This window comes from Bufo gargarizans, chromosome 6 (assembly GCF_014858855.1).
Source record: "Bufo gargarizans isolate SCDJY-AF-19 chromosome 6, ASM1485885v1, whole genome shotgun sequence".
Lineage (NCBI taxonomy): Eukaryota > Metazoa > Chordata > Amphibia > Anura > Bufonidae > Bufo > Bufo gargarizans.
The window spans coordinates 153,118,314-153,136,713 of NC_058085.1; the positions used below are offsets into that span (position 1 = coordinate 153,118,314).

At 42.5% G+C, this 18,400-nt stretch overlaps 1 protein-coding gene across 6 annotated transcripts in view; it reads right to left on the reverse strand.

Annotated features, from left to right (window-relative positions):
* Positions 1-18,400, reverse strand: part of SEC31B (SEC31 homolog B, COPII coat complex component) — a 127,513-nt gene that overhangs the window by 6,683 nt on the left and 102,430 nt on the right. For 4 of the 6 annotated variants that reach the window (XM_044296837.1, XM_044296834.1, XM_044296835.1 and 1 more), the window contains 4 exons: positions 10,081-10,142; positions 6,611-6,742; positions 4,008-4,124; positions 67-138 (listed from right to left, as the gene is read on the reverse strand). In XM_044296837.1, the coding sequence (XP_044152772.1) occupies positions 67-138; positions 4,008-4,124; positions 6,611-6,742; positions 10,081-10,142 (383 nt within the window). The remainder of the gene's footprint in view (positions 1-66; positions 139-4,007; positions 4,125-6,610; positions 6,743-10,080; positions 10,143-18,400) is intronic. The other 2 variants (XM_044296836.1, XM_044296838.1) reach the window with 2 other exon arrangements.

An 18,400-nucleotide genomic window follows, 5' to 3' on the forward strand; every position in this document is an offset into this window, starting at 1 on the left:
AAAGCAGTGATTCACTTAATATGGCACTAAATGGTGTGCATAATTAATGAAGTAATTCATACTCACAGTATTCTCTCTCAGCTTGTCATATAAAAACTCCAACCTCTGCAATCCATCCTCAAGTTTTCTTTTAGTTTTCTGCAGGCACAGAACACACATATTGCTTTTTTCCAATAATATTTACGGTATTGAAAGGAAAACTAACATTTCCAACATTAATCACTTCCTTTCCTTTGGTCCTATTTTGTCTTATATTACAATTAATACTAATAAATACATTAAAAAAGCCTTCCTGCTGCGTCTTGTTTGCAGCAGGAGAAAACGTTTGTTAAGTCCTCAGCCGATCTTTGGCCAAAGATGGGAGATATCTCTGCAGGAGTTTAACCCTGTGATCTCTGCAGGATTGCTACAAGACTGACAGTCTGCAGCATTTTCTACAAGATCCCAATATAAACAGTGGGTGGGTTTCCTGTTTACTTCTATTATTTATTTCCATGTTTAGTGTTCCTTTAAATTGTGCTGTCTTACTTGCTTTGCAAAATTAGATTAACCATTCATAATGTGAAGACAGAAAATACATAGCAGCCCATAAACGAATGTGTGAGTCCACACAAGCAGAGGGCGCGTCTTATAGTCTGAAAAATATGATAGATACATACATACATGCACACATATGGAGCGTTATCTAACGTATACACTAAATGTATGCATCATGGACTTCTGGATACCTGACCTTGGATTTGTACCTTGACTCTGCCTCCTGCCTGACTGTTTGGACTCGACAAGATATCCTTTACCCCTTGTTTCGGTTCTCGGCTTGGTACGTTTCTGGTTTTTGGCATCCAATTTGTGTGCTATTCTGTCACTAGTCTTTTGTTATTTGTCTCCTTGCCCTCCCTTCCGCGATTCGGACCCTGCACTTATTTAGGAAAGACTGCCGTCCAATTGTGGTCAACGGTTTAGGGCAGATCGTGCAAACAGGTAGGGACAGGAGTTCAGGGCTCAATTGTCCTTACCGTGACACTGTGATGTGAACAGTGCCTATAATAATGAATATTGTGGATGGATACCAGTGTACACAGAAGGAGAGGTATGCCAAAGAAAATTAATGAAAATAAAACTATAGAAAATGGAGATAAATAAAACATGTCATCTGACTTTCAAGACTTTCCCAACCTCCTCCAAGACACAGAAGAATGTGAATGGAAGAGAATGAGCTGCATCCAATACTCAATGATTATATTCTACATAGACTAGAGGCCCATACAGAAGGAGCTTTATATATGTATTCACTGCTGGCTTTTGTCTCTACATCTATTTAAGATCTCATAGAAGCAATTTTCCATGCTGGGAAAGCAGAATTCATCCTGCTGAGCCTCGTCCTTCCTGCTGCTTCACCTAGGCTGCCTCCCCTCAGGCAGCTCTGTAGATCAACCAGGCTAAGGGCTTCTCTCGTCTACTCATTCCATTTAACATTTTTTAAGCAAAAACATTCTGTTACAACGGTCCAACAATCACTCTGTGTCCTCCCGATGGAGCACAGCAGCAATCCAAGCCTCCTATTACTATAAGTAAGAGCTGTTACTAATCTAGTCATGTCAAAGGAAATGACATGGATGTAATAAGCATGTACAGTAATAGCAGGGAACAATATATACGTGCTCACATTCTGATCAAAGCTGATTTAAAGTTAAATTTATTCTGCAGCAGGACACAGACCCCAAACATACAGCCAATATCATTAAAGGCGTTTTCTGGTTATAATAATTTTTAAGCAAGTACCAGCTGCCCACCTACTGAAACAGAAGATTCATACTTACCTGCTCCATGCCTCTGCTGTCTCCATCTGCTGGTCCCCGCACTGTTTACATCTGGTGGTGCACAGGCATAGTCACATGCACTGCTCCAGGCAATTACTGGCTTCAGCGGTGAGAAGTTGCTTGTGGCCACATTAACGCTGAGGCCAGTCACTGGCTGGAGTTGTGCATGTGACCGGAAGAAAACAGTCCGGGGACTGGAAGATGGAGGCAGTGCGGAGAAGCAGAGTTGCATGGAGCAGGTAAGTATGAATCGTCTTTTTTCCGCAGGCAGGCAGGCTGCGGGCACTTGCTTAATAATCAATATAACCAGAAAACCCCTTTAAGAACTACAGTTAGGTCCATATATATTTTACCTGTTTACTAAAACATATTCAAGTTATAGTTATATAATGGACATGGGCATAAAGTCCAGACTTTTAGCTTTCATTTGAGAGTATCCACATTCAAATTAGATGAAGGGTTTAGGAGTTTCAGCTCCTTTACATGTTGCTCCCTGTTTTTAAAGGGGACAAAAGTAATTGGGCAATTGACTAAAAGGCTGTTTCATAGGCAGGTGTGGTCAATTCCTTCATCATTTCATTCTCAATTAAGCACATAAAAGGCCTGGAGTTGATTTGAGGTGTGGTGCTTGCATTTTAAAGATTTTGCTGAGAAGTAAACATGTGGTCAAAGGAGCTCTCCCTGCAGGTGAAACAAGCCATCCTTTATCTGCGAAAAATAGAAAAAAAACATCCGAGAAATTGCTACACTATTAGGATTAGCAAAATCTAGAGTTTGGTACATCCTGAAAAAGCACTGGTGACCTCAACAATTCAAAAAGACCTGGACGCCCACGGAATCTGGTGGATGATCACAGAATAATTACCATAGTGAAGAGAAACCCCTTTCAGAACAGCCAACCAAGTGAACAACACTCTCCAGGATATAGGCGCATCAATATCCAAATTTACCATAAAGAGAAGACTGCATGAACGTAAATACAGAGGGTTCACTGCACTGTGCAAGCCACTCATAAGCCTCAAGTATAAGAAGGCTGGATTGGACTTGGCTGAAAAAAAAAAAAAATCTTAAAAACCAGCACACTCCTGGAAGAACATTCTTTGGAAAGATGAAACCAAGATCAACCTCTACCAGAATGATGGAAAGAAAAAAGTATGGCGAAAGTATGGTGCAGCTCATGATCCAAAGCATACCAGATCATCTGTAAAATACAGCGGAGGCAGTGTGATGGCTTGGGCATGCATTGCTGCCAGTGGCACTGGGTCCCTAGTGTTTATTGATGATGTGACACAGGACAGAAGCAGCCGGATGAAATCTGGGGTTTTCAGAGACATACTATGTGATCAAATGCAGCCAAACTGATTGGTCGGCGTTTCATAATACAGATGGACAATGACCCAAAACATAAAGCCAAAGCAACCGAGGAGTTTAATAAAGCAAAGAAGTGGAATATTCCTGAATGGCCAAGTCAGTCACCTGATCTGAACCCAGCATGCATTTCACTTTTTAAAGACTAAACTTCAGACAGAAAGGCCCACAAACAAACAGCAACTGAAAACCACTGCATTAAAGGCCTGACGGAGCATTAAAAAGGAGGAAACATGGCGTCTGGTGAGGTCCATCAGTTCAAGACTTCAGGCAGTCATTGCAAACAAAGGGTTTTCAACCAAGTATTAGAAATCAACATTTTATTTACAATTATTTAATTTGTCCAATTACTTTTGAGCCCCTAAAATGAAGGGATTGAGATTTAAAAAAAGCTTTACTTCCTCACATTTTTGTGCAATCATTTTGTTCAACCCACTGAATTAAAGCTGGAAGTCTGAACTTCAACTGCATCTGAATTGTTTTGTTCAAAATCCATTGTGGTAATGTACAGAGCAAAAATTAGAAAAATGTTGTCTCTGTCCATAGACCTAACTGTATCTTCTTATACAGCCCCACAGAAGATCTGTGCTTAGCTCTCCAAGATGTCTGGAACAAACTCCCTTCTGAGTTTCTCCAAAATCTGTGTACCTAGAAAAAATGTTGCTGTTTTGAAGGCAAAGGAGGGTCACAGCAAACATTTAGATTTTTCTCTTTTGAACACTTCTTTTTCTGAAAACATTTTTACTTGGCAGCATTTTTCCTGCAAAACGTTTGCACAGTACTGTATTGTTTATCTATCCATACACACTACATACTTACTGGGTCAGATGCCACCGCAGAGCAACGCTGGACCAGACCACTGAATGTTCTCTGCAGTGGTAGATGCTCCGCAGGTAATTCTTTTTTTTCAATTTTTTCCACTGCCATCCGATGGAACTGTAAACAAAGAAAGTGAAATTTAGGTCTCATACTACAGTCAGCACTGCATTTGCCAACTAGACGAACTGAAAGCAGTGCATCTAGGGAAGACAGAATTTTACGTGCCATGTTTTTAATTTTTATACAAAGATATACACGTCCCCACTGAAGTGCATGGAATCAGTATTTGAGATAAGTGTGGTTCAGGTCCAAGCAAGTTCTCTGAAGTGGATTAAATTGACTAAAATGTAAACCATTCTGCTGTTACTGTAACGCAGCAGATCCGCAAATCTGCAGCGCCTTCGCTCTGTGTGAACATACCCTTGAGACATGGCAGCCGACCTACCTGGACTGACCTTTTAAAGCTTATTAACAATTGGCTTTATGAAGTGCACAGGCAATTATAATTGCCCTGTTTAGATGAACTTGGCCAATGACATCATAAGGAGGGAAACACAGAATGTTAGAAGACTTACTAAATACATTATTCTGAAAAAGACACTTAGAAGCAACCAACAATACAAAGTATTGCAAAGAATACAAAGTTGAGCTAAAACCTCAGAACGGCAGCTGGCAGTGTACTATAGTGACCAGTCTGCTGGGTTATTATGTTTACCAAATGGCACAACCTCCTCCCGTAAACCAACTTTGGTTAATTGCATAAAAAAAAAAAAGAAGAATACAGTAGACTGATATACAGTCATGTGAAAAAATTAGGACACCCTTTGAAAGCATGTGGTTTTTTGTAACATTTTTAATAAAAGGTTATTTCATCTCCGTTTCAACAATACAGAGAGATTAAAGTAATCCAACTAAACAAAGAAAACTGAAGAAAAGTCTTTTCAAGATCTTCTGTAAATGTCATTCTACAAAAATGCCTATTCTAACTGAGGAAAAAGATAGGACACCCTTGCCCCTAATAGCGAGTGTTACCTCCTTTGGCTGAAATAACTGCAGTGAGACGGTTCTTGTAGCCATCTACCAGTCTTCGACATCGGTCTGAGGAAATTTTACCCCACTCCTCAATGCAGAACTTTTTCAGCTGTGAGATGTTTGAGGGGTTTCTTGCACGTACAGCCCTTTTCAAGTCACCCCACAGCATCTCAATGGGATTCAAATCTGGACTTTGACTTGGCCATTCCAGGACTCTCCATTTCTTCTTTTTCAGCCAATCTTTGGTTGATTTACTAGTATGTTTTGGGTCATTGTCATGTTGCATGGTCCAGTTCCGCTTCAGCTTTAATTTTCTAACTGATGGTCTCACATGTTCTTCAAGCACCTTCTGATACACAGTAGAATTCATCGTGGATTCTATGATGGTGAGCTGACCAGGTCCTGCTGCAGCAAAGCAGCCCCAAACCATGACACTTCCACCTCCATGCTTCACAGTTGGTATGAGGTTCTTTTCTTGGAATGCTGTGTTTGGTTTACGCCAAACATGTCCTCTGCTGTTGTGTCCAAATAATTCAATTTTGGACTCATCTGTCCAAAGAACATTATTCCAGAAGTCCTGGTCTTTGTCAACTTTATCTCTGGCAAATGTCAGTCTGGCCTCGATGTTTCTCTTGGAAAGCAAAGGTTTCCTCCTTGCACACCTCCCATGCAAGTTAAACTTGTACAGTCTCTTTCTGATTGTAGAGGCATGTACTTCTACATCAACAGTAGCCAGAGCCTGCTGTAGTTCTCGAGATGACACTTTAGGGTTTTTGGAGACCTCTTTTAGCATCTTGCGGTCTGCTCTTGGGGTGAACTTGCTGGGGCGACCAGTCCTGGGCATGTTGGCAGTTGTTTTGAAAGCCCTCCACTTGTAGACTATCTTCCGGACAGTGGAATGGCTGATTTCAAAATCTTTTGAGATCTTTTTAAATCCCTTCCCAGACTCATAGGCTGCTACAATCTTTTTTCTGAAGTCCTCTGACAGCTCTTTTGCTCTCACCATGGTGCTCACTCTCACTTCAACAGTCAGGAGCACACCAAACTAAATGTCTGAGGTTTAAATAGGGCAAGCCTCATTCAACATGCAGAGTAACGATCTACTAATTATGTGCACCTGGTGTGATATACCTGTGTGAGATCTGAGCCAATTTAAGAGGGAATACATGTGAGGGTGTCCTATCTTTTTCCTCAGTTAGAATAGGCATTTTTGTAGAATGACATTTACAGAAGATCTTGAAAAGACTTTTCTTCAGTTTTCTTTGTTTAGTTGGATTACTTTAATCTCTCTGTATTGTTGAAACGGAGATGAAATAACCTTTTATTAAAAATGTTACAAAAAACCACATGCTTTCAAAGGGTGTCCTAATTTTTTCACATGACTGTATCTGCTGTATTCATGAGTGGAGCTGTGCCCCAACCCCGTCCCACTCCCCTCACCAATTAATGACCGCCATTGTGTATCGGCCTATAAACACTGCAGCTCTTATAAATCATGTGGGGACGGGGAGAGTAAGTCATTAGGGGTCCACAAAAAAAAAAAAAAAGAGGACAATATTTTTTATGTTTACCTGCCTGCTTGCTTCTTTAGGTGCTCCTGGAGGTGTCTGACTGGGATCCATATGGGGCTGGAAGGTTTCTGGCTCAGAAGGCAAATTCATCACCGGGGTAGTAATGGGCGCTAGAGGGACCAACGGGCTTGGCTGAAAACAAAAGTACAATTATTAGAGGGGTTTAAATGCTCATTTTACCTTTCAATGACTTATTACACAATGTGTCTTTTCTTTCCAGTTCAGTGTCGAATTGCCCCTTCCACAAGATACTGGATTTCTTAAGTTCCCTTTATACTGTCCCTATTACGGTATATTCACAAGCAGCATATTTGTTGCAGGAATCTTTGTCCCATTCATCTGAATAGGGATTGCAGAAAACCATATGCAGGCCACGAAACAACCCCATTTAGATGAATTGAACAGATTTTCAGTAGCAGAATTTTTTGCAAAAATTGTGCACAAGTGAATTCACCGTTTTAACTGTAAAAAGTGGACAAATTCTCCGCCCGATGTCTACTTCTTGTAACTGTGGGAAGCAACAACTCCATGATCGAAGGGTGTTTCCACCAACACTTTCTTTAGGAAGTTTATGGGGGGCGCAGCAGATTGCTCTTCTGCAGGGCGCTTACACTTGTCACAGCAGAAACAGGAAGTGACATCAAAATTGCGCCACAATCTATTTAAAAAATATCAAAAAGTCTGGTCTCCCTGGATCTGAAATTGGGATTAAGCTATCCAAACTGCACTGACTACGCAAGCCTAACCCCACCAAGACTCACATAATTACCAACTGCTTCCATGAGACAGAAATGGTGACACTTTTGTAGCGCAAGAACCCCCCCCCCCCCCCCTCATTTCCTATACCCTCCTACCCCTTTTTCTTCAACTTGCTTCTTTACATTTCGGCCTTATTGCTAACAGGCTTTTATGTTCATGTGAAGTATTAGTTAATAACTTCGTTCACCTGAGACATTTGTTATTATATTCAATGTACGGTATAAAATAAAGAGTTAAAAAAAAATTATAATAATATTGCGGCACAAAAAAAAACACAGCTTGTCCTACAGCAGTTTTGTAGAGTTTCTGCAAATATGGGCCAAAGCCACAATCTCATTTGTTCCTACAAAAAGCGATTGTCACGCTAGATCGCTAGCATCGCGCAACAAAATGTCTTGTCCACAGCCTAAGGTTTCATGCACACGTCCGTTGCCCGGCCGTGCTAGTATTGTGGCCTGCAAACAGCCAGTCTGCAATAGAGACACCGGCCAGGTGTACCCCACATCACGGACCTATTCACTTATATGGGTCTGCCATCCGGAAGGTCTGGTACGGAATGCGGGCACAGGACCCCACAAAGGCACTATGGAGTGTTTCCGTGGGGTTTCGGTCCGTGCCTCCACACCTCAAAAAAAGTTGTGGATGCACTACTTTTTTGCGCTGCGGATGGATCACGGACCTATTGAAGTTGAATGGGTCTGGATCCGTCTGCGGAATCCACATAGATGTTGCCCCTGCATTGGGGACCACAAATTGCAGCCCCCAAAGCACGTAAAGGCCAATCAACGGCCGTGTGCATGAGGCCTAAGGCTGCAGGGAGTTTGAAATTCCTGGCAGCTTCCCTGCAGACTATAGCATTTTATGAATGAGGTGGATGTTGAATTAGTCTGCTGATCCATTTTTAAGAACTTTGATATTCCGTGCAGCATCTTTTTACATTGGGATATGTAACCACATTGATTTATGGCATTGTTTGCAATGAGGTGGGTCTGAAGGGTCTTATTTGTGGAGGGGGGGTGCTCCAGTCACCCCTGAGGCAAGAACACAGGCCCAGCCGCTTGTTAAACAGCGGCATGAGTCACGAGTGAAGCTATTAGGGACTAGTAAACGGACTTATAATGTCAGCTTTCTAGAAGCCGTGGGAGGATTTAAACCTATAAATACAATTCTTATGGCACGTCAGATTGAGAGGGGAGAGCATAATTCTGGTTTGGGTAAGCCACGTCGTCAAGGAAGATTATCTCCAAAAAGGCCAGATCAAAAGGAGATGTTTTTAACGAGAAGCTATTGAGCACAGCCTGCAGCTGATTCCCAGCCAGGCCTTCTACAGAGACACAGGAGAGTGAACGCCATACAGAAAGGATACTTACGGATGCTCAGGAAGATTAACAACTGCACAGGACACTCATTTCCATAGAGAGAGAAAAGTGTATGCCACTTCACAAAATTTCTGTGATAATAATGGAAATCCGATTCTACTGTATTGAAGTGCAACTGACATTTTAAACCGCTTCGGACGGGTTAGTTACATGTCAGACGTTTTGATCCCGAGGTTTGATCGTAGGATGCTCGCTGAGCAGAAGCATTCAGCTCTGATAGGGGGGTATCCATCTTGTCCATCTGATACAGGGGTATCCAAGGACAAGAAAACCCCCAAAAAACATATACCATGCAGCCCCATGGAGCCAAAAAGATACTCTAGGTATTATGGATAATCTGGGCGCTTTCAAATACTGCAAAAGCAGGATCGAAGTAGCCCTAATGACTAGGGAGGTGACAGAGAAGTGTAAATAGTCTTTTCTTACAATAAAGTAATACAGAGTGCCTTGTAGTTTAAATGTGACGCTACAATCAGTGCTTTTCGGCTAGAAGTGCCACCCGCATGCAGGAACTGTCGCAGAAACAATGGAGTCATTTTTTTATTTTTATTATCCAAACCCTCGCAGTGCCCTCACAGTATACATAATGGTCCCAGGGCATCAAATAATGTCCCCAATATTGCCCTTAAGTGTGAATAGTGGCCCCCATATTCCCCCCTCTCCCCCAAGTATAACGAATGCCCTCATTAGTGGCTCCCAGTACTACAGTTTTGCTTACTCACATCATCCACTTGCATGCGCAGGGATGGTTGCTCTGGGACCTGCCCTCCCAGCTTGTTGATGTCACCATGTGCTCCCAGTGTGGTGATGTCATCATGCTGGGAGCACAGGTCCTTCTGCATGAAGTGAAGTGGATAAGGTAATTTTAAAAAAATTGTAACCCCTAAAAAAGGACATTTTTCACTAGCGTAACCATTTTTAACGACCGTTAGATGGGTACACTCCTGTCTAAAGGGACGTTAAAAACGTCATGTCCTATTTTTTGATGCCTGCCATTCACTGGCTGTTTTTCACTGTTGTTTGAATGCAGCCTTAAAGAAAGAGTCAGGCTACCTCTCCATCGATGCAATGGATTCCCGGGTCCGGGAATCCTAGTTTTCTCAGCAGCTGGGATCCAGCGAGTTGGAATACCACCTGAGACATGTATGCAATACATGCAAAACCGCTGAAGAGGGTCTATTTCTAGTTATCTGTATTTGTACATTTGGAGGAATGGTCATTTGCTCAGTTCTTGACTGCAGACCACACATTTTGTCGTAAGTGACAGTACAGTCACTGCAGGAGGTAAGTTTTGGCTACAGACATAATCACATGTAAAATGTTACACAATACCTTCTTCCGTTGAATACTAGATTTCATCGAGAAGGAATCTGTCCAACCTTCCTGTTCACCTGCTAAAAAAACAAAAAGTAAGGAGCACACTTGAAATGAGGTTTAAATGAACAGTACAGATGGAGTTTCCTATTGTGACAATGGCTCCAGCTTTAATAACACCTACATATGCCCACATGAAACGTGAGAAGTCTTGCTCAAAACCATGTACAGAACCACAACAGAAAAAATAAAATAAAAAAAATAGCGAAATATAAAAATATAAATTTGTTTATTAGTCCAAAATCTCCATTAAAAAAATATATATTTCAAAAGCATGCTGGATATTGTTAGAGACAGCCCTAACAATACAGAGTACACATAGGGTGCGGTCCACCATCAATGTCATAACAGGTAAGTGTAGCGCAGAATGATAAAAACCCCAAAATAAGGAAAAAATTTACACAATAGAAAATTATGGTATAGTAAATTGGTCAGGAAAAGTGCTAAATAATGTAGTAATAAATGGAAAGAAACCATCTATGTATATATATATATATATATATATATATATATATACACATACACACACACAACAATATAGATATATGCACATTTCCTGACCAACCTACTGTTCGGGATCAGAAAATAAACGGATATCCGCAACTACATAAGTAAAAATTGAGACAAAATTACATACACAATATCAGTGATGCCTACCCTGTGACATGATGGAGAACACACCGCTAGACTGACAAGTCCACCTTGACGCGCGTTTTACCTACTGGCTTTGTCAGGAGGTGTGTGTGTGTGTAATAAAAAGCCAGGCATATATAGGCCTTCAAACAGGTGCAAACATACAGTCAGGTCCATAAATATTGGGACATAGACACAATTCTAACATTTTTGGCTCTATACACCACTACAATGGATTTGAACTAAAACGAACAAGATGTGCTCTAACTGGAGACTGTCAGATTTAACTTGAGGGTATTTACATCCAAATCAGGTGAACGGTGTAGGAATTACAACATTTTGCATATGTGTCTCCCATAAGGAACCAAAAGTAATAGAACAATTGACTTCTCAGCTGTTCCATGGCCAGGTGTGTGTTATTCCCTCATTATCCCAATTACAATGAGCAGATAAAAGGTCCAGAGTTCATTTCAAGTGTGCTATTTACATTTGGAATCTGCTGCTGACAACTCTCAAGATGAGATCTAAAGAGCTGTCACCATCAATGAAGCAAGCCATCATTAGGCTGAAAAAACAAAACAAACCCATCAGAGAGATAGCAAAAACATTAGGCGTGGCCAAAACAACTATTTGAAACATTCTTAAAAAGAAGGAACGCACCGGTGAGCTCAGCAACACCAAAAGACCCGGAAGACCACGGAAAACAACTGTGGTGGATGACCAAAGAATTATTTCCCTGGCGAAGAAAATACCCTTCACAACAGTTGGCCAGATCAAGAACACTCTCCAGGAGGTGTATGTGTGTCAAAGTCAACAATCAAGAGAAGACTTCACCAGAGTGAATACACAGGGTTCACCAAAAGATGTAAACCATTGGTGAGCCTCATAAACAGGAGGGCCAGATTAGAGTTTGCCAAACGACATCTAAAAAAGCCTTCACAGTTCTGGAACAACATTCTATGTACAGAGGAGACCAAGATCAAATTGTACCAGAGTGATGGGAAGAGAGGAGTATGGAGAAGGAAAGGAACTGCTCATGATCCTAAGCATACCACCGTATTAGTGAAGCATGGTGGTGGTAGTGTTATAGCGTAGGCATGTATGGCTGCCAATGGTACTGGTTCTCTTGTATTTATTGATGATGTGACTTCTGACAAAAGCAGCAGGATGAATTATGAAGTGTTTCGTACAATACTATCTGCTCATATTCAGCCAAATGCTTCAGAACTCATTGGACGGCGCTTCACAGTGCAGATGGACAATGACCCAAAGCATACTGCAAAAGCAACCAAAGAGTTTTTTAAGGGAAAGAAGTGGAATGTTATGCAATGGCCAAGTCAATCACCTGACCTGAATCCGATTAAGCATGAATTTCACTTGCTGAAGACAAAACTGAAGGGAAAATGCCCCAAGAACAAGCAGGAACTGAAGACAGTTGTAGTAGAGGCCTGGCAGAGCATCACCAGGGATAAAACCTAGCGTCTGGTGATGTCTATGCATTCCACACTTCAGGCTGTAATTGACTGCAAAGGATTTGCAACCAAGTATTAAAAAGTGAAAGTTTGATTTATAATTATTATTCTGTCCGATTACTTTTGGTCCCTTAAGAAGTGGGGAGGCACATATGCAAACTGTTGTAATTCCTACACTGTTCACCTGATTTGGATGTAAATACCCTCAAATTAAGGCTGACAGTCTGCAGTTAAAGCACATCTTGTTCGTTTCATTTCAAATCCATTGTGGTGGTGTATAGAGCCAAAAATGATAGAATTGTGTCGATGTCCCAATATTTATGGACCTGACTGTATATGCACCTAATTATGCTCACCTGTATTGTGCGAAGCGGCGCAGCAGCTTGATGTGGTCCAAAGGCTTGCGCGCACATCGCCTCGTACTTCCGGGTCACGTGACATTGACGCGATCCGGAACCCACGTCAGCACGGCACGTGCCAGCCGGTGGAACGCAGAGCACCAGTGATGTGCGTCTGTGCAAATACGTGAGAAGGTGTATATTATCCTAACTATTAGCAAAAATATAAAGTGCTGAAGTGCATATATATAAAAAAAAAAAAGAAATTGTGCATAATATATTTAAAAAAGCGGATAAAGAAAGTGAACAAATGCTATATGGTAAATGTCATAGACATCAGACCATAATCCAACATCAAAATAATGATAATAATATGATAAATCAGTAAAATACATAACTAGTACAAAATACATGATTTCATTAAACATAATTCATAAATATGTTTTGTAAATATCTGTAAATTACAAAATCCTAAATGAATATAAGCATATCCATGATAAAGTGAGAGTGATAAAAACCGTAAGGATTGCAGAATAACATACAGTGCTAAAAAAAACTACCGTATATGAAAATATATGCAAAAAAAATAATGTGCAAAAATAAAATAAAAAATGAAAACAAACAAAAATAAATTGAATAATAACATAAATGAAAATTGAATAATACAAAATCACACGATGATCAGATAAGGCTACTTTCACACTTGCGTTCGGGGCTCCGCTTGTGAGTTCCGTTCAAAGGCTCTCACAAGCGGCCCCGAACGGATCCGTACTGCCCCAATGCATTCTGAATGGATAAGGATCCGCTCAGAATGCATCAGTCTGGCAGCGTTTGGCCTCCGTTCCGCTCAGCAGGCGGACACCCGAACGCAGCTTGCAGCGTTTTGGTGTCCGCCTGGCCGTGCGGAGGCGTACGGATCCGTTCATAGTTACAATGGAAGTCAATGGGGACGGATCCGTCTGTCATGGCTCCGCTTTGACACGGATCCGTTCGAAAACGTTCATGTTTCTGCGCATGCCCAGTAACTTCCTGTCCCTCCCCCTCATCTGTCCCTCCCCTCATCGTCGGCCATTTTGGATAATCGACTTGGTGAGACTGGTAAGTGTATGAAGTTTTGTCTGTTTGTCTATCTCTCTTTTTTTACTATCTATCCATCTATCTATCTCTCTCTCTCTATTTCTAGGGTGGGGGGGCTGCTGGCACTTGGGAAGGGGTGTGTGTGTCTGGAACAATGGGAGCCGCTGGCACTGGTGGTGTGGGCTGCCTTTATGGGGGGCTTCTGGCACCGGGAGGGGGGGGGGGGGGGCGCGTGTGGCTGGAACTGTGGTTGCTGCTGGCACTGCGGGGGTGTTTGTGGCTGGAACAGTGCGGTTTGCTGGCACTGCGGGGGTGTTTGTTGCTGGAACTGTGCGGTTTGCTGGCACTGCGGGGGTGTTTGTTGCTGGAACTGTGCGGTTTGCTGGCATTGCAGGGGTGTTTGTGGCTGGAACTGTGCGGTGCTTCTGGATGGAACTGCAGGGTTTTTTTGTGGCTGGAACTGTGCGGTGCTTCTGGATGGAACTGCAGGGTTTTTTGTGGCTGGAACTGTGCGGTGCTTCTGGCAGTGCGGGGGTGTTTGTGGCTGGAACTGTGGGGGTGTTTGTGACTGGAACTGTGGGGGCTGCTGGCATTGGGGGGGCTGAGGGCACTGTGGGAGAGTTGTTTGGAACTGGGGGCCTGATGTCATTGTGCGGGGCTGCTGTCTCTCGGGGTGTTTATGTAACTTGGGGGGGATTATGGCTTCTGTCGGATTAATTTTTTAAATTATTTTATTATTAGGGTCGTTCCAAAAAAGAAAAAAAAAAAGAAAGACATCTGCGATGGGGAAGCCCATATCCATATTTTAAAAAGTAAGTATTAAAAAAAACTAAAAAAATGTTGATATATGAGGAAATAGTGCTCTACAAGTTCCTTTAACGTTATCTGCATTTTGTCTGGTATTCTGTTGCGTACAGATGTCATCAAAGAAGACATCTATAGACTGGCGTAACCCACCCAGAAGGCGCCGCCGTATCCAGTGGCCCATAAGTATAAAATCAACACTTGGACTTTTTACTGTTTGATTCGTTGCATTAATCAGTATGTGCTCTTATTATAGATTTCTTCATCATCTTCAGCGGAGGGCTCTCCGGAAGTGGCTGCCGGGGCCAGCTCACCAGCGTCCAGGGGAGGTGGACCAAGCCCGGACCGGGGCTGTCAAGAAGTATATATATATATATATATATATATATATATATATATATATATATATATATATATATATATATATATATATAGATTTCTTAAAAATTGGTTTAAGTACGGTCTTCTAAATTTTTTTTAATTTGTATTAGCAATCTGCACCTAGAGCCGCCAGCGAGGATCCCCCAGTCGCCTCCAGAGTCCGCGGGAATGATCGTGGCGGTCGTAGACGTGTAAGTATTGAATTTAGTAGTTTTAATTAGCATTTTGTATTAGGATTTAGATTAAATTTTGTATTTCCTTTTTTTTCAGGGTTCCCTAGGCTCCACCAGGGAGGATGAGGAGTTCGGGGTTCCGAGCATCGATAACCTGCTCCTCATCCGACTGGTGGAGGCGCGTCCAGCGTTATGGGACCACGCCGACCGCCACCACGCCGATTATCGCCATACCCAGCGGCTCTGGAGGGACATCTCTGCAGAAGTTTTAGAGACCTGGGGGGATCTAGATGCGGCGGCTCAGGAGAAATATGGTAAGTAAAACAATATGCATTTTAATAAATTAAAATATTCTTGTTTTCCTTTCATCATGCTGATTTTAGTTTTTATTGTTTTTTTCCATAGTCAAACTGGTTATAACGCGTTGGCGATCTATCCGGGACCGCTTCAGGAGGGATTATAACAAGGAGGGTCAGGCCCCGGGTGGCTCCGGAGGAACCTCAGGGGCCACATACATCCATACGGCGGCCCTGGGGTTCCTACGAAAGGCTATGGCACCAAAAAGGTAAATATTTATAACAACTGTTTAAAAAATAAATTGTAAAGGGGCTGTCCGAGACAGGGTAGCGTTTGGCTCCCCTGTTTTAGACAGCCCCCCACAGTCAGATGGACAACTGTTCTCTCCGTCTAAGTGTAAGGGGCTGTCTGAGACAGCAGAGCGTTTGGCTCCCCTGTTTTGGACAGCCCCCCACAGTCAGATGGACCACTCTTCTCTCCGTCTGAGTGTAAGGGGCTGTCTGAGACAGTGGAGCGTTTGGCTCCCCTGTTTTGGACAGCCCCCTATGCTATACGGTAGACATAGCATAGAACATGGATGTTTTATTTAAAGAACAATTCCTAACTTTCCTTTTTTTTTTCTACAGAAGTGCCAGCAGCACTCGGGAGCCTGACCAACCTCCTGAGGCGGAACCAGTACAGATCGCCAGCGCCAGCCCTCCTGTCCCTGATGCATCGGCTCAGGATAATCTGGGTCCCCTACCGGGTCCCTCCGCTCAACAGAGGCTCTTAGGTTTCCGTCAAAATTTAAGAGCCCTGGTGAGCGGGCAGAGATCTGGTAGGCCAAGTCGAGCCGATTATGCAAACCTTGTAGAGGTCGTTTCCGACGCTCTAGAAGGTTTTGCCCGACATCAAATGGAGTTTGGTGCTGACTTGATTCGCCGCTGGGAAGGGGCGGAGTCGGCGCATCAACGCAGCCCAAACTACCATTATGGGCTAAACATGATCGGTTTGATGGACTCAATGACGCCCGAGCAGTTACATCAGTTTAAAATCATGGTAGAGAACGGGTCATGGGAAATCAATACACCGCAGGGGTATTCACATAGACAATGGGGGGATTTCACTTGAATATGCCCCCATTGTCTGATAGGTGTGGGTAACATTGGTAGGACCCGCACCTATATTGAGAACGGAGCGGGGAACACAGTTGCTGTAGGACACATTTCCCATGGTATGTCCACCGCCAAACGCTAATCCCCGCCTCAACTATAGAAATGGATGGAGGGCGGCAGCGCAGTGCGACCTCATCTACTTTCTTAGCTTCGTTCTCAATATATGTGAGGGTACCAGCCGTGGGACCCGCGCCTATAAGACAATGTAGGTATATCATTAAAGTGGTATGCCCCCATTGTATGAGATGAGACAACCCCTTTAAGGCCTCTTGCACATGACTGTATGCCACAAGAGACATATGGTCCGTGAGCGGGCCATATGTCCCATAGTGGCATTGATCGTGCACACGAGAGTACACAGCATCATAGTATACAACCATCCTGTGCAAGTTGAGCTGCCCGCGGGGATATAGTCTTGCACTAATAGATCATATGAGTGCAGGACAATAGCCCAGTTTGCGGCACAACATGGTCAGCATCATGATGCTCTGTACTCCTGTACGTATTATCAATGACGATCAGGGACATATGGCCCGCTAACGAACACTATACATCTTTATAAGTGCATGTAGTCGTGTACAAGAGTCCGAAAGGTGTGGTCCATTATCAAAGTCGGACCAGCTTTGGAACTTCAACAAGATAGCCATGGAGAAATATAGGAGCATTACAACCCTATAGATCTCAATACATGAAGATGGAACCTAGAGATGCTTTTCCTTTCAAAACGGATCCGCTAAACGGATGACAAAATGGAAACCAACGTGACAAACGGATCCGTAATACAGACGGATCCGTACAAACGGATCCGTCTGAATTGCTTCCGTTTGGCTCAGTTTAGTCAGTTTATTGACGGATCCGTTTGAAATGCCGTTCAAGCGGATCCGTGAAACGCTAGTGTGAAAGTAGCCTAACACTACATATAAAGCTTCACAATGGACCATACATCAATAGATCCAAAAATAGCAGGAGGCCACAAAACTAAGAGAAAAAAGAAAAAATGATTGAAATAATGCCCGACAATGCTAAAATAAACGCTATTTGTAAGAAGGATTTGAATTGATTGCTTCATTTAGGACTGACTGTATTCAATGTAACAATCCATTTGGTCTCCTTTTTCAGTAACGCTTTTTGAATATTGCCACCTCTAGAGCCCAGGTAAACTCTATCTACCCCCTCACTTTGAACCCATTTGGAGAACTAATATGACATTTACAAAAATGCCTTAGAAAATTGTGTAACTTGTCCACAACATCACCTGACGCCCTACCGCCTGCCAGGTTCTTGCCGACATGTTTCAAGATCCTGACTTTAAAAGGCCTCGAGGTCATGCCCACGTAGACAAGTCCACATGGACAAGTGGCATAATAAATGACGGCTTCAGTGCGACAGGTGATGTTGTGGACAATTTTGTATTGGGTCTTACCATCCGATCCATCAAAGTTGGTGGCTCTAACCATAAACTTGCATGCCACACAGCTCCCACAAGAATATGAGCCACATTTTTGGCCCCTACTGCCAAAAGGACAGCTAGCCTTAGGAGGGACATAATGACTGGAGGACAAAATGTCTGAGATTTCCACTCCTTTTCCACGCAATGGAGGGATAAGTGACTAACGTTGAAGCTAGATCTCTATCCGACAGCAAAATAGGCCAATGACGCTGAAAAATCTCACGTGTTTCTCTCCAATTACCATTGAATGTTGTAATAAATCAATTTTTTTTTATCAAACTGTTGTGTTTTTTGCTGTTTACTCACCAAACAGGGATTTTCTTGTGACCTGCCATTTTGAATAACTTTATTGCTATAACCAAGTTTCTGAAATAGACGCCTGTTTCTCAAATTTGGTATCAGTTGAACAGACACGCCTGAGTCTGAAAATATCCAGCATGCTTTTGAGATATATGTTTTAATGGAGATTTTGGACTAATAAACGAATTGATATTTTTAT